Source organism: Nomascus leucogenys, chromosome 2, assembly GCF_006542625.1.
Source record: "Nomascus leucogenys isolate Asia chromosome 2, Asia_NLE_v1, whole genome shotgun sequence".
NCBI classification, from domain to species: domain Eukaryota; kingdom Metazoa; phylum Chordata; class Mammalia; order Primates; family Hylobatidae; genus Nomascus; species Nomascus leucogenys.
In genome coordinates, this window is record NC_044382.1 from 139,448,956 (window position 1) to 139,463,051 (window position 14,096).

Below are 14,096 nucleotides of genomic sequence, written 5' to 3' on the forward strand. Positions count from 1 at the left end.
CAGTATTATAAAGAGATCAATAAAAGTCCTGACATGACAATGAGGATCCAGAATGTACTGGTATTCTACACAAAGCTGGGAGATGTTGCATGACACATGATCAAAAATTCTGGCTGCTGAAATCAGAACATACAGACATGTACACATCCCCTTCTGTCTTAGCGTGGGCTGCCATAACAAAGTATCATAGACTGGGTGGGTTAAAAAAAAAAACAAAAACAGATATATAGCTGGGCATGGTGGCTCATGCCTGTAAATCTCAGCACTTTGGGAGGCTAGGGCAGGAGGAACACTTGAGCCCAGGAGTCTGAGACCAGCCTGGGCAATGGGGCAAAATGCCGTCTCTACTAAGAAAATACAAAATATTAATCAGGTGTGGTAGCATGTGCCTGTAGTTCCTGCTATTCAGCAGGCTAGGGCAGGAGGATCACCTGACCCCAAGAAGTCGAGACTGCAGTGAGCCAAGATTGCACCACTGTGCTCCAGCCCAGGTGATGGGATTAAGACACTGTCTCAAACAAACACCCCAGATATTTATTTTTTCACAGTTCTGGAAGCTAGAAATCCAAGACCAAGGTGCAAGCATGGTTGGGTTCTGGTAAAGGCTCTCTTCCTGCTGGCAGACAGCTGTTTTCTCACTGTGTCCTCACATGGTGGAGACAGAACAATCTTTCTCTCTCTTCCTCATCTTCTTAGGCCACTAATACCATCACAGCACCCCACCCTCAAGACCTAATTTTACCTTAGATACCTCCCAAAGACCCTATCTCCAAATACTGTCACACTGGGAATTAGGGCTTCAATATATGAGTTCGGGTAATGATACAAACATTCAGTCCCTAACAGCTTTTTTTCAGAAAAACAATGATGAAAGCTTTAAGCAGTGCTTCAAGTAATGCAAGCATTGTTACACATACTTACAAAATTTGGAGACAAGTTATGCTTATAAAGCTGAAGTGTGGAATGAAGCAGATTGGAAACAAGACTGGAAACCAATACTTCCTTTCCCAATTTATTATCTGTCACTCGTCTCTGGCTACTGGCCACTTGAACAGTCCATTTATCCATGTCAGCTATAATACAGACAGCTTCTGCTATTGGTTCATCCAAAACTGGATGCTGGAAATAAAAGAATAATTCATCTCATGTTTAGCAAATGAAGTTTCCAAAGATAATGGTAATTCAGCAATGAATGTTTACTAAACAAAAACAGAAAAAAAATTAAACTTCAATATTTCAATATCTCCTTGACCAAGGAGAATAATTAACTCATTAACAAGTACCCTGAGACATATTATAGATATCACCATAGATACTTTGTATTCATTACAAGGACTCTGTATTATTTAGTCCAGAACTTAACTTTCAACGGTCTTTTGATCATTCATTAATTTGACAAATGTATTAAGTGTCAACTATGTGCCAGGCAATTGAAAGAAAATGTTTTTTACCCTGAAAGAGACAAACATTTTATTTTATTTTCAGACAGAGTCTCACTCTGTAGCCAGGCTGGAGTGCAGTGGCACAATCTCAGCTCACTGCAACCTCCGCCTCCCGGGTTCAAGGCATTCCCCTGCCTCAGCCGCCCGAGTAGCTGGGACTACAGGCACACGCCACCACGCCTGACTAATTTGTTTTATTTCAGTAGAGATGGGGTTTCACCATGTTGGCCAGGATGGTTTCGATCTCCTGACCTTGTGATCTGCCCACCTCGGCCTCCCAAAGTGTTGGGATTACAGGCGTGAGCCACTGCACCTGGCCTGAGACAAACATTTTAAAAATAGAACAGGACAGGACAGGACAGATGCCGTGGCTCACATCTATAATCCCAGCACACTGGGAGGCTGAGGTGGGAGGACTGCTTAAGGCCAAGAGTTTGAGACTAGCCTGAGGCAACATAGCCTGACCTCATCTCTACAAAAAAATCTAAAAAATCAGCCAGGAATGGTGGCATGCATCTGTAATCCCAGCTACTTAGGAGGCTGAGGTGGGATGACTGCTTGAACCCAAGAATTTAAGATTGCAGTGATCTAAAACTGTGCCACAGCACTCCAGTGTGGGTCAAAGAGTAAGACCCTGTCTCAAAAAAAAAAAACACAAAAAACAAAAAACAACAACAAAAAACAAGACTTATTCACACAAATAAGTCAATGGTAAGATTCTCTGCTAACTATCCCAATGTGTCAGGCATTAATATCCCTCAGCACCAGAGAAGGTATTCCTTAATGTCATGAAGTGCTTTGCTGCCTACATGAATTAGATTTTTCTGTTTGACTAAGACATTTGTCCAGAGTATGAATACAGCAGTTAAAAATGGGACGCATCAAAATATACTAACAGGGTTCTCCAAGATACATTGTTAAGTGAAAAAAAAAAAATTCAAGCTGGGCGTGGTAGCTCACGCCTATAATGCAGGCACTTTGGGAGGCCGAAGTGGACCGATCACCTAAGGTCAGGAGTTTGAGACCAGCCTGGCCAATATGGTAAAACCCCAACTCTACTAAAAATACAAAAAATTAGCCGGGCATGGTGGCGGATGCCTGTAATCCCAGCTACTCGGGAGGCTGAGGCAGGAGAATGGCTTGAACCTGGGAGGCGGAGGTTGCAGTGAGCTGAGATCGTGCCGTCTCACTCTAGCCTGGGCAACAAGAGTGAAATTCCGTCTCGGGGGAAAAAAAATAGTCACTATACATACAGTTATGTTTCTAAAAATTCAGATCTACATCTAAATGAAAATGTATAGAAAAAAGAAAGAAAATACTCAAATCAAGTATGAAGTATTGAAGATCTCTGTGAAGCAGGAATACTAAGAGTATGAACGACTTCTACTTTTTACTCTATATATCTTTATACTGTTTGATTTTTTTTATTTTTGTTTATTTATTTTTTTGAGACTCTGTTGCCAGCCTAGGCTGGAGTACAGTGGCATGATCTCAGCTCACTGCAACCTCCGCCTCCTGGGTTCAAGTGATTCTCCTGCCTCAGCCTCCTGAGTAGCTGGGATTACAGGCGTGTGCCACCACGCCCAGCTAATTTTTATACTTTTAGTAGGGACAGGATTTCACCATGTAGGTCAGGCTGGTCTCGAACTCCTGACCTCGCAATCCGCCCACCTTGGCCTCCCAAAGTACTGGGATTACAGGCGTGAGCCACTGCACCCAGCCCTTATTGTTTGAATTTTTATCACAAGCATTTACTTTCATTGTCAAAAATGTTAAGACAGTGAAAAATAATATTTTAACTTATATATACATAGTCATGAAAGAGCCACAAGGCATATGGCTATGTCCTTACCTTTGCCCGGTTTACAAACAAAGACCAAAAATGACAATTAAGTACAGAGCATGACTGCCAGAAACAGATAGTGACCCTACCTTTAATATTTTTCTGTATTTGCAAAGGTAAGGATTTATTTTTACTACTGGCCAAATGGAATAGCAGCAACAAGACTGAGATTAAAACTATAATATGAAATACTGAGACCAATGGCTTTTCCTCTCTAACTTTTAATGTTACTATAATTAGGATACGGTACCACAATAAGGACAAAAGTTTACTCCTGGATAAGCCCAGGTTTGGCATCCTCAAATGATATTCCTTTGCCTAGTTAATGAACAACTACTCTGAATAAAGCTCTTTCCTGGAAACTAAAGAAACAAAGACAACAGAACTCATAGACTTGTGAGGGAGATTAAAATAAATACATCTAGCTTTAAAAAAAAAATGTGTTACTGATGAAGCAGAAACCAAGTGCTAGGAAGTAGAGGTGGGCAATAGTGGGATCTGTGTGATAGGGAGTTTCGCAGTGAAAGGGACATAGGAATATGACATTGAAGTGTACAGACAGGACTACTGGTGAAAAAAATGGGAGAAGAACATGGATAATTCAGTAAGAGTAAGAATCAGAAATAGAAGTAGATGCAAATGGCTACATTTGTGAGAAATGATATTGAGAAATAAGAAGAGAATGGCAAAGGAAAAGTCCAGAAATATATCTTGGGAAGATTTTCCATGGAGCCCCAAACTTATATTTGTTTTTTATAAAACAGTATTTAAATATTTATTCATCTCTTGCCAGGGATAAATCACTTTGTTATGCATCACTTAATTATGGAAATATAATTTTGGCAAAGATATATACATCTGTGATATTGTGAAATATATTCAGCTGACCAACAACATGGGTTTGAACTGCCAGTCCACTTAGATGCCAATTTTTTCCAATATAATATATGGGTAAAGTTTTTGGAAATTTGCAACAATTTGAAAAACTCAGACAAAACCGTGTAGCCTAGAAATATGGAAGATAAGAAAAGTTAGGCATGTCATGAATACATAAAATATATGTGTACGCATGGCACAGTAGTGTGCATTTGTAATCCCAGCTACCGGGGAGGCAGAGGCGGGAGGATCAATTGAGCCCAGTAGTTGGAGAGACTAACCTGAGCAACATAGTAAGACCCATCTCAAAACAAACAAACAAACAAAAAAATGTAGGTAGTACATTTTATCATTTACTACTGTAAAATACACACAAATCTACTATAAGAAGTTAAAATTTATAAAAACTTACACACATACAAAGCATACAAGGTGACATTCATAGCCCAGAGAAATGTTAACAAGTATATAGTATTAAATCATAACTGCATAAAACTAGCTGTAGTACCTACTGTACTACTGTAATAGTTTTGTAGCCACTTCCTGTTGCTATTGCCCAGAGCTCAAGTGTTGCAAGTATGTACTTCAAACACTCTGCCAACTTAATCATCTCTGCAGGAGCAGTTCCGCTCTCCAATAAATAGCATATCTCAGTTAAAAACTAATCTCTTTTCAAGGCCATCCTGGCTAACACAGTGAAACCCCGTCTCTACTAAAAATACAAAAAAAAAAAAAAAAAAAAAAATTAGCCAGGCATGGTGGCAGGCACCTGTAGTCCCGGCTACTCGGGAGGCTGAGGCAGGAGAATGGCATGAACCCAGGAGGTGGAGCTTGCAGTGAGCCAAGATTGCGCCACTGCACTCCAACCTGGGCAACAGAGCGAGAGTCCGTCTCAAAAAAACAAAACAAAACAAATCTCCTTTGGGAGGCTAAGGCAGGAGGATCCCTTAAACCCAGGTGTTTGAGGCTGCAGTGAGCTATGACTGCACCATTGCACTCCAGTCTGGGTGACAGAGTGAGACTCTGTCTCTAATAAAACAAAAAGACAAAAAGATAACAAATAAAACTGATGTCTAAAGGTTCTCATGTATTTTTCATCATGGTTAGTGTGATACAGCAAACCCTGAATAATATCAACGGGACCCACATGGAGTACCACTAGTGGTGCTGGAAATGCTCTCAAGAAAAGTAGAGAAAAGTTAAGACATTACAAGGAAAACTTGAATGGCTTGATATGGACCATAGATTATGTAGCTGTGGTTACGCCTCATTTCAAGATCAATGAATCCAACATGAGGACTGTTGTAAAATAAGAAAAGGAAATTTGTGAAGCTGTCATTGCAGCAATGCCACTAGGTGTGAAAACCATGTACTTTTGCAGAATACCTTTTAAATCTCATAATGAAAATACAGCTCTTATGTGGGTACAGGGTTGCAGTAAGAAACCTCTAACTATAGACTCTAATATTATTGTTTTTTTTTTTTTTTGAGACAGAGTCTCGCTCTGTCGCCCAGGCTGGAGTGCAGTGGCGCGATCTCAGCTCACTGCAAGCTCCGCCTCCTGGGTTCACGCCATTCTCCTGCCTCAACCTCCTGAGTAGCTGGGACTACAGGCGCCCGCCACCACGCCCGACTAATTTTTTTTTTTGTATTTTTAGTAGAGACGGGGTTTCACAGTGGTCTCGATCTCCTGACCTCGTGATCCGCCCGCCTCGGCCTCCCAAAGTGCTGGGATTACAAGTGTGAGCCACCGCGCCCGGCAATATTATTGTTTTTTAAATGAAGTCATTATATGACAACTTAAAGCAAAAGGAGGGTAAATGATCTAAAGCTGGAGAATTTAATGCTAGGAAAGGACGGTTTGATAATTTTAGAAAGAGTTTAGCTTAAAAAATATCAAGATAACAGCTTTTGCTGACCAAGAGGCAATACACAAGTTCTTGGACACCATCAAGAAAATCTTAGAGGACAAAAGATATCTGCCTGAACAGGTTTTTACTGCAGATGAAAGAACCCTGTTGTGGAAAAAGAGGCCACAAAATACATTTATTAGTAAGGAAGAGGAGCAAGCACCAAGATTTAACGCAGGAAGGGATAAGCTAACTCCACTGTTTTGTGTAAATGCAGTCAGGATTAAGATCAGAACTACCCTTATATAAAGAGCTGCTAACCTCTGGACCTTGAAGGAAAAAAGATAAACACCAGCCCTGCAAGTCTTCTGATTGTAGAACAAGAAAGCCTGAAAAACAAAAACTCTTTTTCTGGATTGAATCCACCCATGATTTTTTTTTTTTTTTTTTTTTTGAGACAGAGTCTTGCTGGGTTGCCGAGGCAGCTCACCGCAACCTCCAACTCTCAGGTTCGAGTGATTCTCCTGACTCAGCCTCTCAAGTAGCTGGGACTACAGGCACCTGCCACCATGCCTGGCTAATTTTTGTATTTTTAGTAGAGATGGGTTTTCACTACGTTGGCCAGGCTGGTCTCAAACTCCTGACCTCATGATCCGCCCACCTCGGCCTCCTAAGGTGCTGGGATTACAGGAGTGAGCCACCACGCCTGGCCCCACCCATGCTTTATTTCTAAAATCAAGAAGTACCTTGCCAGTAAGTGACTGCCTTTTAAAGTTCTTATGTTGGATCATGCCCCTGGCCACCCAGAACCCTATGAGTTTAACACTGAAAGTGTTGAAGTGGTCTAATTGCCCCTAAAAACATCTCTAATTCAGCCTCTAGATCAGGGTGCCCTAAGAACCATTAAACACAATATTCTATAAAAATGATTGTCAGTGCTATGGAAAAGAACCCCAATGGAGAGAATATCATGACAGTCTGAAGAATCACCCCACAGAAGATGCCATTGCTGTTATAGAAAAAGCCATGAAAGCCATCAAGCCTGAAACAATAACTTCCTGCTGGAGAAAACTGTGTCCAGATGTTGTGCACAGAACTTAACAACAGAGCCAATCAAGGAAATCATGAAAGAGCTTGTAAATATGGCAAAAAAAAATGGTGGGTGAAGGCTTTCAAGATATGAATCTTGCAACTTTGGGAGGCCGAGAAAGGCGGATCACAAGGTTAGGAGATTGAGACCATCCTGGCTAACATGGTGCAACCCCGTCTCTACCAAAAATACAAAAAAATTAGCCAGGTGTGGCGGCGTGCACCTGTAGTCCCAGCTGCCGGGGAGGCTGAAGCAGGAGAATGGCATGAACCCGGGAGGCGGAGCTTGCAGTGAACCGAGATCGCGCCACTGCACTCCAGCCTGGGCGACAGAGCAAGACTCCATCTCAAAAAAAAAAAAAAAAAAAAAAAGATATAGATCTTGCAGAAATTCAAGAGCTAACAGACACCATACCAGAGGAATGAACAGAAGACAACTCGATGGAGATGAGTGCTTCCAAACCAGTGCCAGACAATGAGGAACAAGACGTAGAAGCAGCAAGGCCAAAAAACAAATTGACGTTAGACAATCTAGCAGAAGGGTTCATATTATTCAAGACTGATTTTTATTTCTTTTACCACATGGGCCCTTCTATGATACTGAAATCGCCTTTGCAAAAGTTATATTAGTGAGAACATTATAACAGTGAACTAAGCTAACCCCAAACCCATCTTGGCCTTTCCCTTAATTATTCCTGGGGTATGGGGCCAAGCTAACTTTGGAAGACATTTAGGCTCCAGTTTTGTTTTGTTTTTTTTAACGTGTGCAGTTTTATTCAACTGGTCTCAAGTCAGTGTACAGGTAAGCCCTGGCTGCCTCCACCCACTCCAAGGGTGACCAAAAGCCTTCATACATCTCAAGTTGGGGGACAAAAAAGGGGGGCCACAAAGGCTGATCATTCAAAGTAAAACAAAATAAAAAAGTATTACGGCAAAGATTTAAAAATTTTGCATTATATAATTTACATGAAAGCAATGCTATCACCTCCCCTGTGTGGACTCAGGAGAGGACTGGGCCATTCTCCTTAGGGAGAAATGGGGTGGCTTTTAGGGGGGCAAGGGACTTCCTATAGCAATGCATTTCATGATATTTGGAATGACTATTAGAAAAAAGAACAATGTACAATCAAAGTCCTCAGCCACATTGTAGAACTTTGGGGGATGCTTGCTCCAGCCGACTGCTGTCACCTTCACTGTCCCAGTTTTTAAATCCTGAGTCTAGCCAAAAAAAAAAAAAAAAATCACCACCAAAAACAAAAAAACAAAGCCATGCCAATCTCATCTTGTTTTCTGCACAAGTTAGGTTTCGTCAAGAAAGGGTGTAACGCAACTAAGTAACAGTCTGCCTGGAAGCATTTGCAATGGACGATGGAGAGGCCAGACTCATCGTACTCCTACTTGCTGATCCACATCTGCTGGAAGGTGGACAGCAAGGCCAGGATGGAGCCGCCCATCCACACGAAGTATTTGTGCTCTCCAGAGGAGCAGTGATCTTGATCTTCATCATGCTGGGCACCAGAGTGATGATCTCCTTCTGCATCCTGTTGGCAATGCCAGGGTACATGTTGCCGCTAAACAACACTGTTGGCATATAGGTCTTTGCGGATGTCCACGTCACATTTCATGATGGAGTTGAAAGTAGTTTTGTGGATGTCACAGGAATTCCATGCTCAGGAAGGAAGGCTGGAAGAGCGTCTCAGGGCAGCAGGACAGCTCATTGCCAGTGGTGATGACCTGGCCATTGGACAGCTCATAGCTGTTCTCCAGGGAGGAGCTGGAGGCCACCATGGCCATCTCCTGCTCAAAGTCCAGGGCGACGTAGTATAGCTTCTCCTTGATGTCACATATGATTTCCCGCTTGGCCATGGTGGTAAAGCTGTAGCTGTGCTCGGTGAGGATCTTCATGAGGTAGTTAGTAAGGTCCTGGCCAGCCACGTCCAGACACAGGATGGCATGGGGGAGGGCGTACCCCTTGTAGATGGGCACAGTGTGGGTGACCCCATCACTGGAGTCCATCATGATGCCAGTGGTACGGCCAGAGATATACAGGGACAGCATGGCCCGGATGGCCATATATATGGCTGGGGTGTTGAAGGTCTCAAATATGATCTGAGTCATCTTCTTGTGGTTGGCCTTGGATTCAGGGGGGCCTCAGTCAGCAGCATACGGTGCTCCTCGGGAGCTACATGCCGCTCGTTGTAGAAGGTGTGGTGCCAGATCTTCTCCATGTCATCCCAGTTGGTGATGATGCCATGATCCATAGGGTACTTCAGGGTCACGACGCCTCTCTTGCTCTGGGCCTTGTCACCCACATAGGAGTCCTTCTGACCCATGCCCATCACCATGCCCTGGTACCTCGGGTGCCCCATGATGGAGGGGAAGACGGCCCAGGGGCATCACTGCCTGTGAAGGAGACCTTCCACATGCCAGAGCCATTGTCGACAAGCGCAGCAATATCATCATCCATGGTGAACTGGCGGCGGGTGTGGATGGGCAGCAGAGTGGCGAGGGTGAGGCTCTGTGCTTGCAGGGTGGACACAGTCTTGGTGGTCCAGGCTACAGTTTAAATGATAATAGGCTTTGCCCAAAACTCAACTGCTTTTGTAAAGCTAAGAGGAAGCCATCAGGCTGAAAGGAGAAGAGGAGTTTGAGTCCTGCTAAGGTGCAGACATTATTCTGGAGGTTATAAGAAACTTTCTCAATTACAAATAACACCGCTATTGTGCGCTGGCATTTTGAGATATCTTTCCCGGTTTTTTGCATGTCTGACACCCTTGGCTCCAGCTGGACTGACAATCTGCTCCTGTAGCCCCATCCAGAAGCGATTTGGCCCCAGTAGGACAGCTTCAACCCCCTATGATTTTATTTCTGCCCCAGCCAATCAGCCGCAAGCACCTGTTACCTGGCCACCCCACTCCTTCCCCCAAACTGCCTTTTAAAAATCCCTAACCTACAAGCTTTGAAGGAGATTATTTGAGTATGAACTCCATCTACCACGTGGGGTGGCTGGCCTTGTGTCTACTGAACTTTTTCTCTACTAAAATACCATAGTCTGTCTTTATGCAGTGGGCAGGAAGAACACCTGGGCAGTTACAAATTTGGGGGCTCGTCTGGGATCACTCTTGTGGCTACCTGCCCACAGTTTGGTAGTCCCCCACCGGCAACAGATCCAGAGGCCAGCCCACGTGGCTGCATAGTTCTCTTGGACTGGGGGCTGACGCTGGCACTATCTCTACCAGCAACACACTGCTGACCCATGGTGCATGGATTTAATTGCAGTAGACAAATCGTTCCTGTAAAGACATCTCTGAACTGGTCTGGTGGGTATTCTAGGTGGTGCCAATGCCTCCTTCCTTCTTCTGATTGGTTTGGCTTCTTAAGGGATCTAAGTTTGGCCCCTTTGGGGGTCTCGATTGGCTCTCCCTAATCAGTAGGAAGAGTCTTCGTTGGGGAGACTTCTCCTCAATCAGGAAGATTTCAGGGAGATTTCTCAGAGAATAGAAGCATACTCTTGGAATTCTTGCTCAGGGATCTTGGTTTGAGAGACCTTCTGTCTGTGTTGTCTTTGGTGTGTGTGTGTGTGTGTGTGTGTGTGTGTGTGTGTGTGTGTGTGTGTTTGTACATCTAGAGGGGATCTCTAAAGGAATTGGTGATGGAAGTCCAGCAGACCTAACTCGGAGAACTTTATTTGGTCACATTTGCTGAGCAGTGAAGGAAGTTCAACAGGTTTGACCTGGGGTGACTTTCTGCTCTTCATGTTGTCCAGACATCACCCAATGAATTCCCAGTCAGAGGTCATCCCTCCCTACCTTGAGGGGATCAAAGATGACAGGGGCACACTAGAAAAAGATTGAGCCTTGATAAGTCAGCATTAGGTGTTGAACAAAGTGACTAGTGTCTGTTTTGTTATGTGTGCTTCACTAGGCTGAGATAAAGAATGTTAATTTGGTAGTCTCTCGCCCCTCTCCCTCGCTCCCCCGCACAGCCTATTGGGTGACATCTTACAAAGTCGAGAGGTTTCTGCCTATGGTTCAATGAAACACACAAAAGTAATTTTCCTTTTTGACTATGGTGTGGTGAGCAACATTCCCAGGGTCGCTCAGGGAAAGGGAAATCAGAAACCTGCCATGCCGGAAAAAGGTAAGAATTTTTTTTTCTTTTTTTTTTTGAGACGGAGTCTCGCTCTGTCACCCAGGCTGGAGTGCAGTGGCGCAATCTCGGCTCATTGCAAGCTCTGCCTCCCAGGTTCACACCATTCTCCTGCCTCAGCCTCTCCGAGTAGCTGGGACTACAGGCGCCCGCCACCACGCCTGGCTAATTTTTTTGTATTTTTAGTAGAGACGGGGTTTCACCATGGTCTCGATCTCCTGACCTCATGATCCGCCTGCCTCGGCCTCCCAAAGTGCTGGGATTACAAGCGTGAGCCACCGCACCCGGCCAAAAGGTAAGAATTTCTTACCAGCGAGGCTTCTGGCCTCTCTCTCTCTGGGCAAATCAGGTAAGTGAATGGTAAAAATCACTGTTTATTAATAAGAAAAAGGATCTGTGAGCGGCTAATCTGAAGCTGTAGTGATTCCGGTGTACTTCTCGACGGGTCAGTTATAAACTTTGCTGTGTGTCCCTGAAACAAAAACTAAATGAGGCTTCCCTCTAATCTTGTTTTACATCCTTGACAGCATAACTTTGTGACCCTGTGGGGATACTCTCTCTTGGTCTCCACCATCCAGAGAACAGGAATTTTCAAGTTCATGTCAGGCACACAATCTGAAAGGGCTGGGAGTCTGAGATGAGTCAGCACATTCTTCACCCCAAATGTGTCAAGCCCTTGGGTGAGTTTTGTCTGAAAAGGTCCCATCTCTATAGGGCATTTGTCATCTTTTGCTATCTTAAGCCCATTTCTGAGAGTGAATTCTTGGGGATCATGGAGATGCCTCTTCTACCCTAGATACCTTTTGCTTCTAATGTAAAAAGAAAAGAAAAAAAAAACTGGAAAATTACCATCTAAACTTTAATAGGTTTCTTAGATTGAGTCACTATTGGAACTGACTACCTCATTGAAAGAAAAAGGTTAAATTAAAAGAAAAATGCATAATAATGACATGGTTAGTCTTAGAAAATTCTCTTGAGCAGTTAAAATCTTTTGCAAGCTTGAAAATGCTCTAGATTCCTTCTGGGAAAGACAACAGCAGTCACCTTGTACTGTAGCACAGTTGCAAAGGCTTTGCCCTCCCACAGTGGTGGGTGGCTTGGGTTCAGTTCAGGCTTTGGGAGTAAGTCCTTTTTGGTGTAATACTTGTGGAACTTTTGCCATTTATTTATTCTTTTTCCTTCCATGCACAGCTTCTTATTTCTTATCTTGAATTTTGTTTTCTCTGAACTACCTTTGGAGATATTCTAGATTTTTTTTTTTTTTTGAGATGGCGTCTCGCTCTGTCACCCGGGCTGGAGTGCAGTGGCACAATCTTGGCTCACCGCAACCTCGGCCTCCCAGGTTCAAGTGTTCTCCTGCCTCAGCATCCTGCGTAGCTGGGATTACAGGTGTGCACCACTGTGCCTGATGGCTAATTTTTGTATTTTTAGTGGAGACGGGGTTTTGCCATGTTGGTAAGGCTGGTCTTGAACTCCTGACCTCAGGTGATCCACCTGCCTCGGCCTCCCAAAGTGCTGGGATTACAGGTGTGAGCCACCACGGCTGGCCTGGGGATATTCTAGATCTTATAAATCGTTTACCATCTCTTTGGAGACCCTCCTGCATCCTTGTTTAAGTCATCCCCTTAGTTAAGGCTTATTGATTTCACATAGAAGGTTACCTCTAGTAAAAGGATTCAAAAGTCAGAGTTTGTCGTCATTGAAATCTGGTAATAAAAGATTTTAAAAGAATTTTTCTCTTGAGAGCTCCATAGTTAGAAATCGACTTAATTAGCTGATATTTGGGCTATATGTCTAGATATTGTTTGAAAGCTCCAGCCTTCCCTTCAAAAACTTCTCAGTTAATGGAATTTTGTCTTGATTCTCTGTTTCTGTGTATTTATATGTGTCGTGGGTATGTGATGTTTATATATGGAGCTCCAATAACTGGCTTAAAGAAAAATAAGCGCTTGAATCAAACATTGTCAGAAAAATGGAAACTTTAATGCCTGTAGGTCTCATGAGTCTAATAATCTTTTTGTAAATAAAAAAGAGATTATTGGTAAAGTAAAATGAAAATGTCTTCAAAGTTTAAGTATTTAGTCTAAATTTGGCAGGTCAAACACTGTTTGCTGGATGCTTTAAGGTGATAAACTGCTTCTGTGACTTTTACTAATTGTTTGTCTGTTCTACAGCCAATAGATTCTAGGTGAGGCCTGGAGACATATGGAGTTAGGCAGGTCCCCTGGCTAGGTTGGGAAAAGTCATGGGTTCTGCAATATTATACATGGTTAAAATTGCTTATTTACCAGGTTTCTCACCAAAAATAAAATTTGCTAAAAGTTAACAGTGCAGCATGCATTTGAGACTACTGGAAAAACAGTTTTATATACAAGGTGTAGAAGGAAAAAAGAATGTGGTTTTGGTGGGAGGCTATAGGAAGGCATGGGAATATGGTTTTTGTCAAAGGGAATGAAATTTTGTCTAGCTCAGAGGGATTTAACAATTGTCTTAACCTAAAAGAGTAATAGGACAAAACGGAAGGTTTAAGCAAGGTGTAGCGGGTTTGTGAAGGGTTGATCTTATGAAGGAAGTTCTGTAGGTATAAGCAAGTTTGCTAAGATTTGAAGGGGATTATTTAATTTTTCTGTATGTTGAACACTGAAATAAGAGGACACTAATGCAGGGCCAAAATCTGGGCTCATGTGTCTGAATAACATGGTTTTCTTAGTGAATCGATCTACTGCTTAACAGAAAATTGTAAAAGATTAAAAAAGATTTATTAAAATTTTACCTTATGGTTAAACTAATTAAGATTCAATCGATTTGTTTATAAGGTTTTATTAATAATTGGGTTTAACATTACTA

The 14,096-nt window shown here is 42.9% G+C and overlaps 1 protein-coding gene and 1 pseudogene across 2 annotated transcripts in view; both read right to left on the reverse strand.

Annotated features, from left to right (window-relative positions):
- FNIP1 (folliculin interacting protein 1) overlaps positions 1-14,096 on the reverse strand; it is a 159,969-nt gene that overhangs the window by 9,200 nt on the left and 136,673 nt on the right. For both annotated transcript variants that reach the window (XM_003259927.2, XM_003259926.2), the window contains one exon: positions 922-1,119. In XM_003259927.2, the coding sequence (XP_003259975.2) occupies positions 922-1,119 (198 nt within the window). The remainder of the gene's footprint in view (positions 1-921; positions 1,120-14,096) is intronic.
- LOC115836642 lies at positions 7,897-9,570 on the reverse strand (annotated as a pseudogene).